General features: G+C 41.5%; 1 protein-coding gene across 1 annotated transcript in view; it reads left to right on the forward strand.

The window, feature by feature from the left end:
• Window positions 1–20,709, forward strand: part of NSUN5 (NOP2/Sun RNA methyltransferase 5) — a 787,401-nt gene that overhangs the window by 94,453 nt on the left and 672,239 nt on the right. Inside the window, exon 3 of the mRNA XM_044054112.1 lies at window positions 3,697–3,868. Coding sequence (XP_043910047.1) covers window positions 3,697–3,868 — 172 coding nt within the window. The remainder of the gene's footprint in view (window positions 1–3,696; window positions 3,869–20,709) is intronic.

A 20,709-nucleotide genomic window follows, 5' to 3' on the forward strand; every position in this document is an offset into this window, starting at 1 on the left:
TTGATTTGCAGCAATGAGAATGTATTGGGAGGTCTAGAAGGCAAAATATAACAAAAGAGAATCGATTTTGAAGAAATTTATGAAAATATTTGGTCTGAGAGATGTAAATTCAGTAACAGGAACTTGGAGAGAATTCACATATTATTCCCTAAGGTACAACAACTGGGCTAGGCTTAATAGAAATTATATTTCACAGGTACATGGTATTTAATTGACAACTTTGATACACATCCAATAACTATTTTGGATCATGTGCCAGTAATTACCAAGATAAAAATGCAGGGTAATGAAGCAAAGATGACACTGGCACTTCCCCACCTACCTGTTAAAAAGAGAGCAGTTTTAGGAACTAGTAGTGGAAATTATCTGGGAGTAAAGTAGGATAGAAAGTACTCCCAGAAGTTCTAGTTAGTGACTGGGATAAAATGAAAGCAGAGTTTAAAAATAGGGTAGAAATAAGAGAGAGGTCTTAAGAAGTAATGAGAATTGTTTTGAGGAGCTGACACAAGATGAAGTGTTACAAAATAAGGGGAATCTCATAGAACAAGAGGAGGCACAATTGCTTTGGAGTATAGATAAATACTAGGCTGTCAGCCTGCAGACTATTACAAGCCTAGCCAATAACCAGAGGTCAGAATCAAACCTTGTACTTTGTATATGTGAAGTAAAGGCCCTAACCTTTGTCATGCCCTCAAATAAAGGGAGTACCTGGATAGTGTGCATACGTTTAGATTGATTTCTGTTAAGCAACTGTTTTTGATAACTCCAGAGCTCAACATCTTTTGAATCAATGACTTAGTCAATAGATAGCAAAAAGAGTTGTTGCCAAACTTAAGGAGCCTTTAACAAGAAAAATAACCAGGGATCCTGTAGAAGTATTAGAGATTTTAGAAATTTTAGGAAAATGTTTATAAAGCAGAAAGGTGGGGAAATCAAAAAAGCTCAAATGGAAATGTTTATGAAAGACAAACATATGCCAAGGTTAGAAGTAGATGAGGCTCGGTAACTAACAGTTAAGATAAGAGGGGATGAGATAAAAATGGTAATATATAACCAATCTATAGGAAAGTCTCCAGGTATAGATGATATTCTGGTGGAAGTTTGGAAGGTAGGAGGGAAGAAAGTGGCACCAACATCCTGGAAAAAAAAAAATGATCCAACTTCATGTCCCATTTCCATTCCAAACCATTATGTCTATACTGCCTGAAATGTAGGCAAAGTTGATGCCACATTTGATAGATATGGATCACTTTGGGTGTGTGTGTGTGTGTGTGTGTGTGTGTGTGTGGGGGGGGGGGGCAAATGTTTGACATTAATAGAAGAATGATGATGTAGAAGGAAGCAGAATGTAAGACAAGTACCACCGTTATTGGTGGGTCTTCATGTAGAGAAAGCATTCTACAGAGTAAGCTGGGATTTTGTGAACTGGGCAATGGTAGCATGTTTATTTCCTGATGCAGTAATAAGGTTAATTAGAAGGATATACGAGGGCTTGGAGGGAAAAAATCTAAATGTGAGGATTCCTCTGTGATAAGTTGTGTCTGAAAAAAGGAACTCGGCAGGGTGTCTTCCTTCCCCTTTGTTGGTGTTATTTTGGTTTGGTGTTCAAGAAAAGTTAACTTTATTTGCAGATGATGATATTTTGTTCCTGATGTAACCAGAAAAGGACATCTCTGTGTTGTGAAATGTTCTGTGACAGGTCCTTGTTTATTCGGGATCTAAAATTAATGAAGATAGCTTACAACTTTAGACATTGTTTTATGTGCCCACACATGAATTGGTCCAGCAATACCCATACTTAAGGGGACACGATAAAATGAAGTATTTAGGAGTATGGATTAAAATGGATTTGGTTATGGCAGGTAAGGATACATGGGAAAAGACTGAAGACAATACAAAACCCGAGAAACTGGATCTCTTGTTTGGGGATATGGATAGCAAGATACAAGCAGTAAAATCCTTTGTCACTTTTAGTCTTGTACACACATCAGGTGTATTTTTTTATCAACCAGAGGAGAAGTTGTGGACAATAATTAATAAGTTGAAGGATTTTATTTCAGAGAGTAAGAGCCAATTGGGGATAAGGTGAATCTCCCAACAGAACAAGGAGGTTTAGGATTACCTGATTTGAAGGGATATTTTATATCTGCATATATGGCTCATGTGCATAACACAAGCAGTAAATTATAATTCAAAGTGGAATGGGATGATATTGAAGCAGGGGGAAATTCAAGAAATCAGGGGTGTGTGTGATTTAGGATGCAGACCCTTAAGGAGAATAACAAACGTAGAGAATGTTATATTGATAAAGTAGCAGAAAGTAGACGAAAGTATTCTAAAAACCTAAACCAACACAAAAATGGATAAAGTAGATTTTGCTGATGAGGATGGCTGCAAGTATGGGTACAAAGAGTAGTGTAGAGGAGGCTAACATTTTTTTAGAGAAACTGGCAGAGGAACCAATGTATTGGGAGAAAATACCAGAAAGGGAAAGGTAACAGAATGGTAAAGGCCAAGAAGACATTTGGACTTCTGGCCAGAGTCTGCCTTCCTTACCAAGGATTGATAAGAGTATATGCAAAGAGAAGTAGATAGGGGAATTCTGAATGAAAGGCCTGCTCTGGTAGAGTTCTTAGTTGAGTCTAGAACAGAAGCTGCTTTTTAAAAAAAAGGATAATTAGTAGGGGATATAAGATATTGCACGATAATTAGTAGTTTAAAAAGACTGGGAAGAGAGTTTGGATAAGCAGTTTACAAGGGAAGAATGGGAGGAAATGTATGGTTTCCAAGTATGCAACTAAGTCTGGCAGCTTTAGACTTTTTTCTTGTAAGTGTTTGCATAGGTATTGTTCTACCCCAAGTGGACGTCAGAGAGTTTTTCCTTGGGTAGATGTTAAATGTTGGAGATGTGATGTGGAAGAAAGTTACCTGTGGACATGTATTTTGGGAGTGTAATGCGTTGGCAGAATTTAAAAAATTCCTTTGAGTATTGTGTCAGAAATATTGGATGAGTTAATGGGTGTATCTAGGGAAATTATTCTTTTGATCTGTGACACAGAATCTGAATTGCCTAGATGTAAGTAAGGCCTTGTTAAGTTTTATTCTTGTGGCTGTCAAAAAAGTTATTACTAGAAAATGGAAATCAAGGTATAAGGCATTTGAAGTACTGAATATTGTAACAGGGATAAAGCAACTGGAAGTGGGATCTTTAGAAAAGGAAAGGAGCAAATTACATAGAAATAAATGGAAATTGTGGGAGCAGTACACGTATACTTTAGTTCAGGAGGAGTAGGAGAGAGGGTTAAGGTAAGGCAGGAATAGAGCAATTTATGTAATCCTGGACTAATTACATAAATAACATACTTATTTTTTTATAACTTGAAACATGTCAATGTTTTTTTTTTTTCTATATTACTGTATGTTTGCCTATGTTTAAAGTGATAATAAAACTTGTCTTCATTTTTTTTTTCTAAGTTTTCATTTGCTGTTGTGTCTGGGGCCAATTAGTACCTTGGATTAAGTAAAGTTAAGCATATTTTGTTTGTTTGTAGTTGGCTCCACTGATCCCAAATTTATTTAATTGCCTGCTAACATTTCCCTGCTTAACTTCATGTATTTCTGGATTTGATGTTCTAAGTTTAGGGTGAGTTGGTTTCAGATGGCATTCATTTTCTTCTATGTTGCTCTTTCTCCCAGGTACTGGTGTATGATTTGCTGTTTGGCAAAGGGTTGAAGTGTGGTGGCGTTTGGAAGGTGATTATTATGAGGCACAAGTCACGGCTGAAATCATCCCTTGCTATGATGAAGGTGAAGCAGAAAGTGAGTCGCAATGAAGATTTGTTATGCTCTGAGCCACAGGCTTTTGAAGGTATGGACATTGCTTGAGCAAGAGCAGTTGATAACTAGTGGGTGATCATTTGATTGTGAAGCTGTGAGCTTCAAGAATTTAATGCAACTGTGCCAGTTATTTATTCACAATTATTACCGGGGGTAGGGCACTGATCAAGCTTGATCAGTTATAGGCCAAGCCCATGTTGAATACACAACAAAGCAATTTATGAAGATTAAGTATACATGCAATAAAAAGTAAATAGACAGTGCTCAGCAGTGGGTTAAGACAACGCACTTTCATATAGCATTGCATGTCTCTGCATATGTACATATACATACACATTTTATGTCTGTCACTCTGTCTATATGTACACACGCATACAGACACACATTTCCCTGTATGTATATGTGTGTTTGTATATATGGATTCACGTCAGAATCTCGAAATTCTGAAACATCGAATTTCATATGACCGAGACCATATAATCGATGTTTTGTAATATCGAAATTCCAAACAAATTGAAATGTTTCTGCAGGAGGGCAAGCCTCCCTGCACCCCCCCATACCCCCGCTACTTAAATATTCCAACTCCGAGATGGTACTACAGCGAGGAAAAGGGAAATCTCCCATTCCGCGCTGTATGCAGATCTCCATTCACAGTGTTGTAATTCCGAAAGTTTGATCATATGGTCTTGGCCATATGAAATTTGATGTGTGTGTGTGTTTTCATATTATGTGTGTGTTTGTGTGTTTGTGTGTGTGTGTGTGTGTGTGTGTGTGTGTATATATATATATATATATATATATATATATGTATATGTATATATATGTATATGTATGTATATATAAATGTCTATACATGTATGCAAGCGTGTTTTTTGTTTATGATGTGTATTATATATAGATGTAATACACACACTCGTATGTGTATGTATGTATGTGTGTGTGTGTGTGTGTATATATATATATATATATATATATATATCTATATATTTTTTTTTTTTTTTTTAGACAGACAAAACATAATGAGGGGGTGAGTACATTAGGCTAAGTAGGATGGCCAGTGATAAAGATATATATTGTATAGATGCTGAGTTTTTAAAGGGATTATTTCTAGACAGTGAATACAAAAATAATATTTTAGAAGAGATAATAGTGGAAATATCTAAAGTGGAATCATAAATTCAAACCTATTTTGAAAGCTGGTCAGATTATTTTTGATCAGGATAAAGCAAAGCCACGCACAAGTGAAGTTAGCTGTTTCAGCAGGTCATTCCCCTTACCAATATCTAAAGATATGTATCATAAGGGATGTCTTAAATGTTGTTGTGTCTTTCTGCTTTTCCCGGTTAGGGGTCGCCTCAGTGGAACTCCGGTCCACTATTGATTGGCAGTAGATTTTTTTTTTTTTACGTGCCGAGTTGCCAGCCCTGACGCACAATCTTCAACGAAGGTACGCCCATTCACGCATGTCTCCACACAGAAGATGCTCTAGCTGAGAATCGAACAGGACAACGTCTTACTGTAAGGCGACAGTGCTACTGCAGCACCACCACCGCAGTATAAGGGATATCTTAAATAGTAACTGGAGAATTATTTTACGTAATCAAAAGTTGGCTAAAGTAGTAAATAGATCAACATTCACTTATAAGGGTGGGAATAATATAAAATTTGTTAGAGAATCCAAACAAGGTGGAAAATACGAAAAGCAACATTTTAGGGATGTTTAAATGTAATAAATGCAAGTTCTGTGGATATGTGGAGTATGCATCCTTAATGTATGTAAAAAGTCTCAACAAAATGCTTTAGGCTAGAGCTGTTATGATCAAGTGGGATAGTGTACTTTGCATCATGTGAAACTTGTAATAGTTTTTATGTAGGCAAAACTGTAAAGAAACTCTATGGACGAACACATTACTGCCATTAAGAAACAAGACATCAATAATGCACTTGCATGTAAACATTAAATGTTTTTAATGGCACAAAGATTATTATATTATATGCAGTATCAAGTTTTAAGTGCTTTTGTCTAATCCATTACATATTACTATTTTATTTTAAAATATAGTTTAGGTGAATTTTATATAAATTGTATAATTGGGAATTGTCATGTGATTTAGAGAATCCAGTCAAAAAAGTCAAATGTAACTTTATTGTTATTGATGGAACAGATGGCTCAATGCTTTTTGCTGACATGGTTTCTTACACTACAGGAAGAGAAGTATAATTAAGGTTCTTTGCTTGTGATGACTGTGGCATTTTGAAAAATGTACATTAATTAAGAAGTGATGCACGCTCAGTAGTGTTTCAGAGTATTGATGCACTTATGTCTGTAAATATCATTAACTGTTACATAGTAAGAGCAGGGGGAAGAGTTAGATCCCTAATGAAGAAGGCTATAAATGGTGATGCCTGCTTAGATTTTTGAGGCACATATAATTACAGATAGATCAGCTGAAGAATAAGTATAAGCTGCATTCAGAATGTCTCATTTGTAAGATAAGTAGTGTGTGCATTTGTATGCGTGTGAATATTATGAATGCACAGCATTTATTAACTGTTTGGCCTCAACTATGTGATAATAAGATTAAGGAAGATTTTAATGGCTTAATCATTTTTCCCAAATTTAATTTATGTGGACACGATTGAGTGATAGAATCCATTTTAATGTGATATGATTTTGAATTTATACATTTTCCATTTTCAGTATTTTTTTTTAGTGGCTGTGTTCATTCAGCAACTGTTCTCATATTAATTTTATTGTCCTTTGCATTCTCTGTGGGGAGGTTTAATCCTTTTCTACAGGTGTGGAAGGAAGTAAGAAGCTAGAACGCTGACCATGTTTATCAGGATGAGCTGAGGGCTTGTGGTCTAGAAGAAAGGCATGGGGCGTCTGTGATGGTAATGTGGCTTAGGAAATTGCTGAAAATGAACTGCAAAACATACGAGTCTGATGCAGCAGGAGGAAGAAATCAAGTGGCTTAGGCAAATGAGGGTTTAAGTGACCAAAGTAGGTTCTGGCAGGTGTGAACAAGCTTTTTGTTTGTAAAGTCTGACTGTAGTGGTTGGGCTGCTGTAGATTTTACAGGGGCAGAGAGGGTATGGAGAATAACTGTCATGGAAGAACACAGACGTTTGAACGAAATAAAAAGAGGAAACTAATGGCATGAGTAGAGAATGAATGAGTGAGTGAGTGAAATACAGTGGTTTGAAGATTTACAGGAGTATGTCCTCATGGTAGTACCATCATTTTTCATCTGTTAGTTGCAGTGTTCAGACTTTGCTCTTGACCTCTGGTATCACTTGTCTATTTTGTGGAATTCTCGTATAGCGTTTTATCTTGTTTGTTTTTTCTGGATACTTTATTTTTCTCCCTTCATCCATTTTATGTATGGACAGTTAAAACCACAGTCGGCCTTTACTTTAGTATTAGTAACCTGAGTATTGACTGAAGGTTTTTTTTTTTTTTTTTTGTCCAGGAGCCTGCCAAGCAGGCCCCATTTAATTCATGTAACCTCTCAGCACTTTAAAAGGAATGGCACAGTTTTTCAAATCTATTGATAGACAAGAATAAGAAGGACAAGACGGTGTAATTAAATTACAAAGTGGATAGTTCACTAAACATTTTAAATCAGTATTTTGCATAGAGTAGTGGGTGACAGGAAAACACTGAATAGTAATAAACTGTAACTGAGTTCATTAATGCATGGGACAAACCCAAGGTTGTTCTTACTTGGGGTGACAGAAAATTTAAAAAAAAAAAAGCTTCTAAGGTTTGTAGCTTGCTCATTTATTAAAGAAAAATGGCAGAAGAGGTGGGCCAAGTGGTGCTAAGTTTGCCATCAGATACTGTTCTTTTCAGTGAAAAATTAGTTTAGCCGTTTGCAGCATTTTGATAATTTTCCTCTTTAGTAAAAAGGACTTTTCTCGCTCATTATGAAAATTAATAACTTTGTAAAACATATTAGAGGTATGGATCATGTAAAGTATAAAGTGTAGCTGTGTGTCAGGTTTCAGAGCATGTGGATGAAACAGCTGTGTAGGATAAACATAGGATATCAACTCCAAATGACAGCTGATCACCTTCTAAAAAAGGATAGCACTAGATGAGGATGAACCACTGTCTGTGCTGGGGACTGCTGCTTTGGTACGAGGCCAAAAGAGGAATATGTCAAGTTAATAGGGCAAGACTTTTTTTTACTGCTGACTGTCGCACATCTTTTGAGCAATCACCAACATCAGGATGTATGATCACCAGTTCTTTTATGCTTGGCTGTGCAGAATATTTAAGTAAGAGCATTGAGAGAGAGTACAGATTTACCCTTAAAATCTTGCTGTTGTGGCTTTGAGAGAGAAAGTAAAACACTGGGGTTTATAAGCTGTATGATAGAGTAATAGTCAAAAGATCTGTATAGTTTATGGGTCTTAAGTCAGTATTTTGTATGTTCATATGAAAGGCGGGACCAGACCCCTTTGGGGAAGTTAAGACATTTTCTGACTTAGTACTAGAAGGAAGATTGGGGGAGGACAACAACAAAAGAAAAATAACAAATGTCTGTAATGAGTCATTCCGCCATGCATCCTAATCAAGAATTTTGATTTGTTTTATCAGCATTTTGGCAGAAAATTTCTACTGGTGTAGAAAACAAGAATACATATACACGGATTACACAATTTATCTTATGGGAGCCATACGTTATAGATTTATCTGTTCCCAGTTGAGCCACATATGTCATCTTTACAGACCTGTCAAGTGACACAAGTTATTAAATTTGTGGGTCATAAAACTTTCTCCATACATAGGACATCGGAAAGGATTTATTTTTCGCATGCAGGAAGCAAAGCATTAATGCAATCATTAGATTTTAACTCTTTTTCCATAATGATTGACAGTTACACAAACCTCACATTGTGTGCTGTCCTTCCTCATAAACCAGTCTCATTCAATGATTACATTGCTTATTCATTAGGCTTATTGTTATGGTGTGCAGATTCACAGACAAAATAACTTCTAGTCTGGATCAGCGAGATGGTATAGGGGAGGATGGTCTTGACTATAATGCTGACACCATGTTTCAAATGGTAGATTAGATGTCAGAGTGCTGGCAGTGGGAATGAGGAAATGAGCTGTATATGCATGCCAAGGGGTAAGGTTTTAGTTACATTGATGTCTCCTAAGTTATGTATTTGTCACCTGTCTTGACTTTGGCCCTACTGTCCCACTGCCTGTAGAGAGTTTTGGTGGAACAATAAATATCTTTGATGTTCTTCGTGTTTTACTGTTGCAGTCATTACATTTGGGTTATCTGCTTGCAGGTAGCCCTCAGTCGACCTGATTAACAAAGTCTTGGGTCCTGCGTCGGTTGCTGTCCCTCCTTCCATGACGTCAGGTCATCAGGGGTATAAAACCATGCTGCCAACGCCATTACATTAGTCTTTCTTGCCGTGCGCTGCCAGAAACAGTTCACAAGTGCTGGTCGGCCGACTCCTGAAATTTTCGTTTTCGAGTTTCAGAACTGAAGTCTTTAACTAAAGCTAAGTACCCCGTTGGGGAAACTTCTTGCTCCTTACTGATGTCAGTAAAAGTTAATAATTGCATTACTTGTGGAAAGCAAATTCCTCATAATGATTTTCATTTGTACTGTATTCCTTGCCTAGGCCCTGACCATAACGTACCTTGCTGTTGGTTTTGTGTTTTATTTAATCGGCGCACTATTCGTCAAAGGTATATTTTCACCTCTAAATATTTCTGTTTTCGGTTTAATTATCCAGAAATGTCGTCAGTTAGCCGTCCGACTACCGGGATTCTGAAAAAACGCAAAGATAAAGACAGGCCGCAGAGGTCCAAAACTGCCAACGATGCTTCTCCTAAGCCAGTCGCCAGTTCGCCGGCACTCAGTGAGGCGCTTTTGCAGCCCCTGATACCCACTACTTCTGATTAGCAGGCCTCTACTGAGTCTGATATGCCACGAGATGCTTCAACTGTGGAACCCGCAGATGTTTCTACTTTGGATGGGTCCGGAGCTGCTGTGCAGGCACCGGCTTCTGAGGGTGTATTCAGACCTATGGACTTGCATATTGAACCAACGCCTCCTTCTTCACTTAGGCCTAAATCTCGAGCCATGCCTAAAAAACCAATGTCCAGGCCACATGCTCAGGCCTCTATGCCTAAGAAACAAATGATAAGAAAGGCTGAGGATTTAATAACTCTAATCAGGGGTAGCCAACCCCCCTTTCTAAGAGGCCTATGACTGAAGTTGTTTATGAATCTTCTGATTAGGATTCTGTTTTCTTCTGATTCTTCTGATGATCTGGATTTGCCCTTATCTACTTATGAGGATTCTGATGCAGAGGACTCCATTCCCTCTGCTTCCCCTCCAGATGATTTTTCTTTTGGGGAAATCTTGCATACTCTAAGGGAGCATTTCCACTGGGAAAGCGAGGATTTTTCCGATTCAAAAAAGAGGCTTAGGGATTTCTTACTCCTACCTAAGCATAGGCCTTTAGCTATTCCTCCTGTACTAGACAATGTTCATGATGCTTTTTCGGAATCTAGTTTGGCCCCTTATTCCTTGCCTCCTGCTCCCAGAAAACCTGACACATACTACAGGGTCCCGGAGTCACACAAGTTCCTTTTTTAAAAATCCTATTGCGGATCCAGAGACTATTTCACAGGGGCCCAAGGGCATTAAGGCTTCTACTGCTAAAATTCCTACCCCTTCTGATAGAGACTCCAGGGCGCTGGATAGGTGGGGTAAGAAGGTATACACTTCTCCAACCTTTGCCATTAGGGCTTTAAACTGCCAGTTTCATATGTTAAAGTATCAGCAACATATTACTGGATTGCTTAAACAGAAAATGATGTTGATTCCCGACTGTGGAAAATAAAGAATTACAGGATTTAATGCATTCTACTGAACAAGTTGGAAAACATACTTTGCAATGTGGTTTTGATTCATTAGTGGCCTCTTGCAGGGCTGCTGTTACTGGGTCTGTGCTCAGAAGGCATGCTTGGCTAAAGGAGCAATCCTTGCCTGATCATGTTTAAGCTAAATTGTTGGATGCTCCGTTAAATCAGGACTGCCTGTTTGGCAACAAGGCTGAGGAAGTTCTTAAAAAGATGGAAGATAAAGCTAAATTTATGCAAACTGTTAAAGATTTCTTACAAGTTCAGCCACCTAGATTTAGTAGGCACTGGCCCTCTAAGAATTGGTCCTTTCCAGCCCCTTCCAGGTCTTCTCAAGCCAAACCCAGACACAGCAAAAGCCCCAGGTTTCAGTTGCAGGGGACACACAGGACTAAGCAGTGGGGCCCTCCACTTCTAAATCTGGGAGTAATAAGACCCCCCCCCCATGGTAAACTGTCTCAATGACTTCCGTTTAAAATTTCCAAGCACTTATCAACTGACTGCTCTTTTGGGGGGAAAGATTGCTCTTCATGCAAAGAACTGGGAATTCATTACCCAGGACAAATGGGTTTAAATATAGTGTCCCAGGGATACAGATTTCACTTCCAAACGTTGCCAACACCAAGTGGGTGGCCGGGCCTACCCCCAAATCAGTGGGCAGAGGCCTAAAAGCAAGTACTTTCTCTCTTAAGCATGGGGGCTATTCAACTAGTACCGGAAGAGGAAAAGGGACATGGTTTCTATTCGAGATTTTTCCTGGTACCCAGAAAAGGCAATTCATGGCGTTCTATCCTGGACCTATCTACTCTAAAGACCTTTTTGGAAATTCCAAAATTCAAGATGGTGACTCTTCATCAATTACTTCTTATGCTAGGCAAAGATGCCTGGTTGGCAACACTATATTTAAAAGAAGCATACCTGCACATCCCAGTCAGAGAATCTTGCAGAAGATACCTACGCTTCAAAGCAGGCTACACGCAGTTCTCTGTACTGCCCTTTGGCTTATCTACTGCGCCCAGGGTATTCACAAAGTGCCTAACTCCAGTTATTGCAGTTTGCAGGCAAAGAAATATTCAAATATACCCATACCTGGATGATTGCCTAATTCAGACAGAAAGCCAGGACATACTTTTGAATCATCTGGCCTTTGTACAAAGGGTTCTAACTTGTCTGGGGTACACCATAAACGAAAAGAAATCACACCTGGTAGCCTGTCAACAAATTATATTCCTGGGAGCAAGCTTGAATACAACTTCCCAGATGGCTTACCTCACGCCAGAGAAACAAATTCATATGCCAACCTACTTCAAACAAGTGGCCACAAAAACCCTGCTATATCTGCAAGACAAATACTGCAAGCCTTGGGGTTCATGGCCTCCTGCGTTCTTCTAATTCCATATGCAAGTCTGCATATGAGGAAACTACAGTGGTATCTAAAAGCCTATGGTGTCAACATTCTCAGGATCTAGAAGCAATGATTCCTATCGTACCTTGCCTACGCCTAGAATTCCTTTGGTGGGCAGAGGCTTGCCACCAAAACAAGGGACTACCTTTCACACCACCCCCTGCTGCCCAAATCCTAACAGACACATCAGACTATGCATGGGGGGCTCACCTGGCAGGGAAGTACCTTCAGAGCAAATGGAACCCAAGTCAAATGCACCTGCATATCAATCAAAAAGAAATGTTAGCTCTACAGAATGCTCTGACATCCTTCAATGACCACATTTTTCCAGGACAACTTATGGTAAAGATGGACAACACCACTGTTAGGATTACACATTCTTACCCCCTCTGCAGACTAGCCATGGCATTGTGGAACACAGCCTTGAGCTACCACATGCACCTACAAGCTCATTTCCTGCCAGGAAAATTAAATACACTGGCAGATGGACTAAGCAGAAACATCATGGACCCACACAAGTGGAACCTGGAAACAAGGATTTTGAACATGTTGACAAGCAAATGGGGGAACCCAGATATAGACCTGTTTGCCTCTCCCCAGAACTACCAATTGGACAAATTTTGCACAAGGACTTCCTCACAAGCAAGCCTGGAAAGTGGATGCTCTGTCCTTCAGATGGAAAAACCCATCAGTCTATGTCTTACCCCCCTCTGCCTCTGCTTTCCAAAGTACTACTAAAAATCAAACAGGACAAACCCCCTCCCCCCCCAAAAGGCGAGATATCTATACCAGAGGATTGTAGCCCCCCAAACATCTCTAAAGCTCAGGTGAGAACTGCTCTCTCCAAGGCAAAAAACACAGCATCCATGGGACCAGATGGTGTCCCCGGTTGTGTGCTCCATGAACTCAATGAGGAATTAAACCCGCAGTTAGGGCAGCTGTTTAATCTTAGCCTCACCTCAGGATACGTACCCAAGGAGTGGCGTACGGCAACTGTGGTCCCACTTCGCAAAGGCGGTGCCTCCACCGACCCTGGAAATTACCGTCCCATCAGCTTGACAAGCCTGATTTGCAAAACTATGGAGAGGATCATAATGGAGCTCATAAATAAAGACATAGGGGACTTGCAGACTTTGGACCCAACCCAGTTTGGCTTTGTCAAAGGCAGATCATGCCTTTTAAACTTGGTTGACTTTTTCGAAACAGTCACCAAGGCCATTGATGAGGGAAAGGCAGTCCACACAGCCTACCTCGACCTGGCAAAGGCTTTCGACACAATACCCCACTCAGGTATCGTTGAAAAACTCATCAGCTTAAATGTAAACCCATACATCACAAGATGGGTTGCAAACTGGCTAAGTGACAGAACCCACAGGGTCAGAGTGGCTGGCGCCATGTCAGACTCAAAGCCTGTCACAAGTGGTGTCCCACAGGGCTCAGTCCTGGGCCCACTCTTGTTCGGCATTTACTTTTCAGAAGTACAAGCAAACACAGGAGGGTTATGGCTGACAAAATTTGCAGATGACTGCAAACTGAGTGCCATAGTTGAGAACACATCCGACACAGATACCCTTCAGAAGGGTCTTATAGAAATGGATAACTGGTGCCAGAGCCATGGCCTAAAGTTAAACCCCAAAAAATGCATAGTCATACCCTTCAGGAAAAACAAGGTTACCCCTAGCTACCATATAGGCGGCAATCCACTAAGCACAGAAGAGGTTATCAGGGATCTGGGGACCCAGGTTGACAGTAACCTTTCGTTTGACACTCACGTTGCCAAAGTAGTCAGGAAAACCTTCTACATTGCCCACCTGATCATGAAGGGATTCACATCTAGATCAAGGGAGGTCATCGTCCCCCTGTACTCATCACTCATCAGACCAATGATTGAGTACAATGCCCCATTCGGAATGTATCTGACACGACACCTGCAGCAACTGGAAAGGCCCCAAAAGTTCCTCACCAAAAGGATAAAGGGTCTCAAAAATATGTCTTATGCTGCCAGACTGAAGGAACTCCAGCTCTATTCAGTCGCTTACTGTCTGCTCAGAGGTGACCTGTGCCTGACATACAAGGCCATGTCCAACCTGGAATTGATGAACATGCTTCACCTCAAAAAATCTAGATCCCTCAGAAGTACAAGGGCGGGAGATTTAAACCTTGACACTGTTATTAATAGGACGTGCTGGAGGGACAGATTCATCACCCAGAGACTCCTTATGCTGTGGAACAAAATCCAGGTACATGTGAGGCAGAGCACCTCGCTGGCTTTGTTCAAGAGAAATCTTGACCAATGGATGGGAGATCGCAGATATACCCCAGGGATTATCTCAGTGTCGCTGCTTGACAGAGGCACAGCAAAATAATGGGCATAGTATCCTTCAAACTAATGGGGTAGCGAAAGCCACAAAACTCTGGGCTAGGCTTATAAATGCCCTTGGGCAGATAGTCTAGTATGAACCTATGATTTTGATTGCTCCCGACTGGCCACGCCAACACTGGTTCCCCCTGCTGTGCAGTGTGTCACGGTTATCCCCATGGCACCTGCCTCAGAATCCTTCCCTGTTGTCTCAGCAGGAGAACCAGATTCTGCACCCTCAGCTTCTAACACTGAACCTTGCAGCCTAGCTAATTACATAATCTCTCCTCTACCATTCCTCAGTAAACCTGTGATGGATGTCATTTTAGAGGCAAGGAGGCCTAGTACTAGAAAATGTTATGCTGAAAAATGGAAAAGATTCTGTGCCTGGAACCAATCTCAAGGGATGAGCACAGCAGCACCCAATTTACCTCAGATTTTACAATACTTAACTGAGATGCTTCACAAGGGCCTGTCTTTTTCCTCCATTAAAATCCACACCTCAGCCGTTTCAGCTCATTATAATACAGAGCCTCCCCTCTTCTCTCATCCACTGCTCAAGCAGTTCCTCAGAGGGGCCAAAAATTTGAGACCACCCAGGAGAGCCCCAGCCTGGGACCTTAACTTTGTTTTGGAGAAACTCACTCTTCCTCCTTTCGAGCCAGCTGCTACTGCAGACTTAAAATTAATTTTTTGGAAAACAGCTTTCCTTTTAGCAATCACTTCAGCTAGAAAGGTATCTGAATTACAGGCCCTTATGACAGTGGAGCCTTTCATCATTTTTCATGTGGACAGGGTGTCCCTCGGAACCAATCCATCCTTCATGCCCAAGGTGGTATCCAGTGTGGCTCTTAATCAGTCTATTTGTTTGCCAACCTTCTTTCCCAATCCATAGAACAAAGGGGAAAGGATACTGCACTCCTTAGATGTGCACAGACAACTTAGATTTTACTTGGATAGGACTAAACCTCAAGGAAATCTGAACAACTGCTGGTGGCATTTGCTGCAGGGGCAGAGGGGAAGGCTATTTCAAAGCAAACAATTTCTAAATGGATAGGCCATTGCATTAATTTCTGCTATAAGCACCATGGAAAACCTATCCCCCAGTGGATCAGACCTCACTCGACCAGGGCTACATGTACCTCTACAGCCTTTCTCAGAGGTATCCCTACCAGGGACATCCTAGAAGCTGCTCCCTGGAGTTCTATGCATACTTTAACCAAGCATTATCATTTGCCAATTTTCTCTAAATCCAGAGCTGGCTTTGCCACTGCAGTCGTGCCGGGCCTTATAGCTGGTCCTAATGCTGTCTAAATTCCTCCTCCCAACTATAGCTTTGGGAATCTATCCAAATGTAATGACTGCAACAGTGAAACATGAAGAACATAGTACAGTTGTGTACACTTACCATAAATGTAGATGTCTGAGTGTATTCACTGTTGCAGTCCTGGTTACCCTCCCTCCAGCCCCCTAACTTCTTTTGGCTATACCTCTACTTTCCTTTACAATGCTTAAAAGCCTTTTTGGTGTATTTGCTTTTTTGTTAGAGGTATATCTTTTTACTTTTATATTTAATTGCTCCCCATTAGGGGGGCCTTGACATCTGGGGCAAGAAAAGCTGATGTAATGGCGTCGGCTGCATGTTCTGTACCTCTGACGACCCGACGTCATGGAAGAAGGGACAGCAGCCGATGCAGGACCCAAGACTTTGTTAATCAGGCCGACTGAGGGCTACCTGCAAGCAGATAACCCACCTTTTTCAAGCACTAAATAGTGCTCACCTCCCACATCCAGTAGGGCGTGACAGTCCTAGTGTAAATTTGTGCCTACATATCCAGTCTTCAGCACTAACCTTCAAAAAAGCAGTATTTTGTCTATCTTTAAGTGTTTATTAATTATTAAATTGTTAGCGTCTTAGGTACACGTAGATTTGTAGGCATTTAATAGGCCAATGACCCTAAAGGGCATTTTCAAGTCTAACCATGCTTCCCAAATTTATTTGACTGGTTTTGGTACCAGATACCAGATGGCTTAGTTGTTAAGGTCTTCCCCTCCCATGCACAAGGTGTAAGGTTTGATCCTGACCTCCGACCAGTGCTTGTTTGGAGTTTGCATGTTCTCCCTGTTTCTCCGTTGGGTTTCTCCCATGTCCGAAAAACATGCTGAGTGTTTCCATCTCAAACTCACCAATGAATGGAGCTGTTGGCAGCAGCACAAACTCTACATGGTGCCCTATAGGGGGAAAAGTTGTACAGACCAACCACTTTGGGCTTCTGCTGTGGTGCGCAGTATCCTCTAGGTAGGAGAACACTGATCACAGACTGTGTGCCATGGCAGGGCTAGCAACTCTGTGTAAAATATGGCTGTAGGTAATTCGGTCATGTTGACTAATGTCGCCAAAAATGGGCATGGGTAGTTACCAGTGATAAGTGGGTTGAGGACCCGGCCTACTCTCACCCACGCCAGGGACCCTTGCTAACGGTGGGAGAAGTATATGTGCCCTTTTTGGCCAGAGTGTGCCCACCATAAAGCCCAGCAACCCTAGGCCAATAAGCTACTGGCTAGCTGGCGTCTAGTTGCCCAGCCTGGGTTACCTGGGATAGCTTTGTTGAGTGAAAGCTGGATGTAAAACCAACTAACCTGCCAAGCATGAACTGAGAATTGCTACGCTTAATGTAGGTTCACTGACAGGATGCAGCTTGGAAGTAGATGACATGATGATAAGGAGGAGGCTAGACATCCAGTGTATCCAAGAGACGAGATGGAAGGGCAGTGCAGCAAAGCCACTTGGCTTGGGATGCAGACTCTACTACTCAGGTGGGGGACAGGCTAGAAATAGTGTAGGAATTGTGGTGAGAGAGAGGCTTCAGAATTCAGTGAAGATATCAGAATTAATGACAGACTCATGGCAATCAGACTCCAGTGTAATGATAGGGCAGTATTCGTAATCTCAGCATACGCTCCACAGCAGGGTTGTGATAGTGAGGAAAATAATGCATTCAGACAACAGTTGCAGGAAATACTAGATAAAGCAGGACAATATGAATTGGTGTTGATGATAATGGGTGACTTGAATGCACATATCGGGACAGACAGAACAGGATATGAGGACTGCCTGGGTTCACATGGGTGGGGTAACAGGAATAAAGAAGGAGAAGCCATTCTAAACTTCTCTCTGGCAAATGGCTTGATAGTAGCAAACACATGGTTCAGAAAGAGAGACAGTCACAAGATCACATACAAGAGTAGCCAACATGCAACTCAGGTAGACTTCCTCCTAGTAAGGAGAAAGGACTGGGGTAGAATCCATGTTTGCAAACTCATCCCCAGTGAAACAGTCAGCCCACAGCATAAACCATTAGTTGCCATAATCAGCTGCAAGCAGTGATCAGAGAAGGCTCTAAAGTCAACAAAGACCAGGCTGAAGACCTGGAAGTTGACTGGAGAGAAAGTACATCAGTTCAAGAAATTACTCAGGGCTCTAGCACCCCAAGAAGAGGAGGAAATAGGTGGAGTTGGACGAATGGCAGCTCCTAAAACAGCATGTGTTAGGTCTACAGAAAAGATATGTGGCCGAGCCAGGTATGGAAATAAAGTACATGAGGAAAGTTGGTGGTGGAATGCAGAAGTCCAGGAAGTCTTCAGAAGAAAGGAGTGCAAGAAGAAATGGGAGATAGAAAAGACTGATCAGGCTAGGAAGCACTACTGGTTGGCTAACAAAGAAGCTAAGAAAAGTTGCAATAGCAAAGAATAGGGCATCAGAGGCACTCTACCAACTTCTGGAAAGTGACTCAGTAAGGGGCACAAAGAAACTATATCAGGTTGCAAGGCAATGACAGAAAGATTAAGAAGATAGTCAAGACACCCTTAATAAGGGATGCCAGCAACAACCTACTTACCAGTCCACAGGACATCAAAGGCAGATGGAAGGTGTATTTTCAGCAGCTTCTGAATGAAGAAAACCCCACAGAAGCTGTACTGCCCCAGAAACAGCCTACAATTAGCGAAGAAGAGGAGCCCACCTTAGAAGACGTAAGAACAGCACTAAGGAAGATGAAGTCGGGGAAGCAGCAGGCTCAGATGAGGTGACAGGAGATATGATAAAGATGCTGGGTGAGATGGGGGGAGAAGTGGCTCCTGAGGGTACTAATGGCAGTGTGGAGAGAAAGGTGTATCCCTGATGACTGGAGAATAAGCATACTTGTGCCAGTGTACAAGAACAAAGGGGACATCCACAACTGTGGGCAGTACAGAGGGATCCAACACTTACCACACTGCATGAAAGTTCTGGAGAGAGCGATTGCTAAACGGATATGCAGAGTAGTAGAATGTAAGACGGGAGATGAACAGTTCAGATTCAGATCAGGATGCAGCACAATTGACCTAATGTTTGCATTGAGACAGATACTTGAGAAGAAGCTAGAAATGAGGACAGAGTCTAACTAGGCATTCCTAGACTTGGAAAAAGCATATGACAAGGTCCCAAGAAAGCTAATCTGAGCAGTACTGTGGTGATTTGAAGTCCTGGAAACATGGGTAAAATTAGTGCAGGCTATGTACAAGGACCCAGTGACTCAAGTACGAACAGTATTCGTCCTCACAGAGGGGTTCTTAGTGGGAGTGGTTGTACATCAGGGTTCAGCTCTGAGCCCACTGCTTTTCATACAGGTGATGGACTACATTAGCAAACAAGGTGGGGGGGGGGGCTAGATCAACAAAGCTGCTGAATGCAGACTATGGAGCAGTACAGTCAGACTCTGAGCTAGAACTTCTGCAAAGGATAGGAGAATGGAATGCAAATCTGAAGGCACATGGGATGAAACTAAGCACAGATAAGACGGTGGTAATGGCAGCAAATTGGAGAATTCAGAAGATGATGAGAATAGAGATAGAAGGGAAGATATTGGAACAGGTAAACAGCTTCAAGTATGTGGGAGGGATGGGTGAGGAGAAGGATAGTCTGAATGAAGAGGTCAAAGCTAGAATCAGAGGGACTGCAGCCAACTGACATAGAGTATCAGGTGTAGTCTGTGACAGAAGAATGCCAAAGAAACTGAAAAAGGAAGGCGTACAAGACAGTGGTATGACCAGTACTACTGTATGGTACAGAAACCTGAGCAGTAAAGGCAGAACAGCTGAAGAAGTTAGAGGTAATGTAAATGAAGTGCCTGAGAGAGGTTGTAGGATAAACACTGTGAGACAGACGAAGAAATGAGGACATAAGAGCAGAAGCCAAAGTAGCTCCAGTTGCAGAAAAGATCAAAGACAGCAGATTACGGTGGATGTTCATCGTGCAAGCTGCAGTCATAACAGATGGGTTTTCCTGCCATCAGGCGGGTCCGAGACAGACGAAGAAATGAGGACATAAGAGCAGAAGCCAAAGTAGCTCCAGTTGCAGAAAAGATCAAAGACAGCAGATTATGGTGGTTTGGGCACATGTGTAGAAAAGCAGAAGACAATCTGGTGAGGAAGATTTGTGGCAGACAGGAAGAAGGTAAGAGGAAGCAAGGACATCCAGCAAAGATGTGGATGGATTGTGTGAAAGAAGATCTGTGACAGTCAGGCATGAGTGTTGAAGAAGGCAGGAGTGTGTGGCACAGAATCGAGAGAGTTGGTGACAGTTAACGTGATACCCCAACCCCATGTAGAAAAATGGGAAAGGGGGGGGCTGATGATGATGATGGTTTTGATACCATTCATTCTAGTTGCGGTATAGCTTTGGGTATGGCTGAGCATTTACAGGCTTTCTCTTTCATGGATATGGGTGGTAGGCCACGGACAAATTTACTTTCTCCATCCACTGATTCAAGTTGCACTTGAATAAGTGCAGGGGCTTATCATGGATGGCGAAACCTGTTCCAGAGAAGGGATAGTCTCTAAGACACATACCTTTCCCTCCAACATGTCTTTTTTTATGTTACAGGCAAGGTTTAGGTTCCTAGATTGGGTTTTTCTAATGCCATTTGTTTTGTGGATCCACAGCAGGTTCATAAGGACTGTATCAGAGGACGGTTTGAAGGCCAGGCATAGATTTGCCTTCTGCAGACTGCCAAGAGGCAGTGAGGAGAGTACCTTGTATGATATGTTGTCTACACCATGTATTCTTTTTGTGAAGAACTTCTGTGGATGCTCCAGTTGTGGCGTACAGTTGTGGCATATACCTGGTCAAGTACATACTGAAGGGGGAATTGTACTCAGTGATTGGTC

The sequence above is a fragment of the Protopterus annectens genome, chromosome 13.part0 (assembly GCF_019279795.1).
Source record: "Protopterus annectens isolate FY-2018-M chromosome 13.part0, PAN1.0, whole genome shotgun sequence".
Lineage (NCBI taxonomy): Eukaryota > Metazoa > Chordata > Ceratodontiformes > Protopteridae > Protopterus > Protopterus annectens.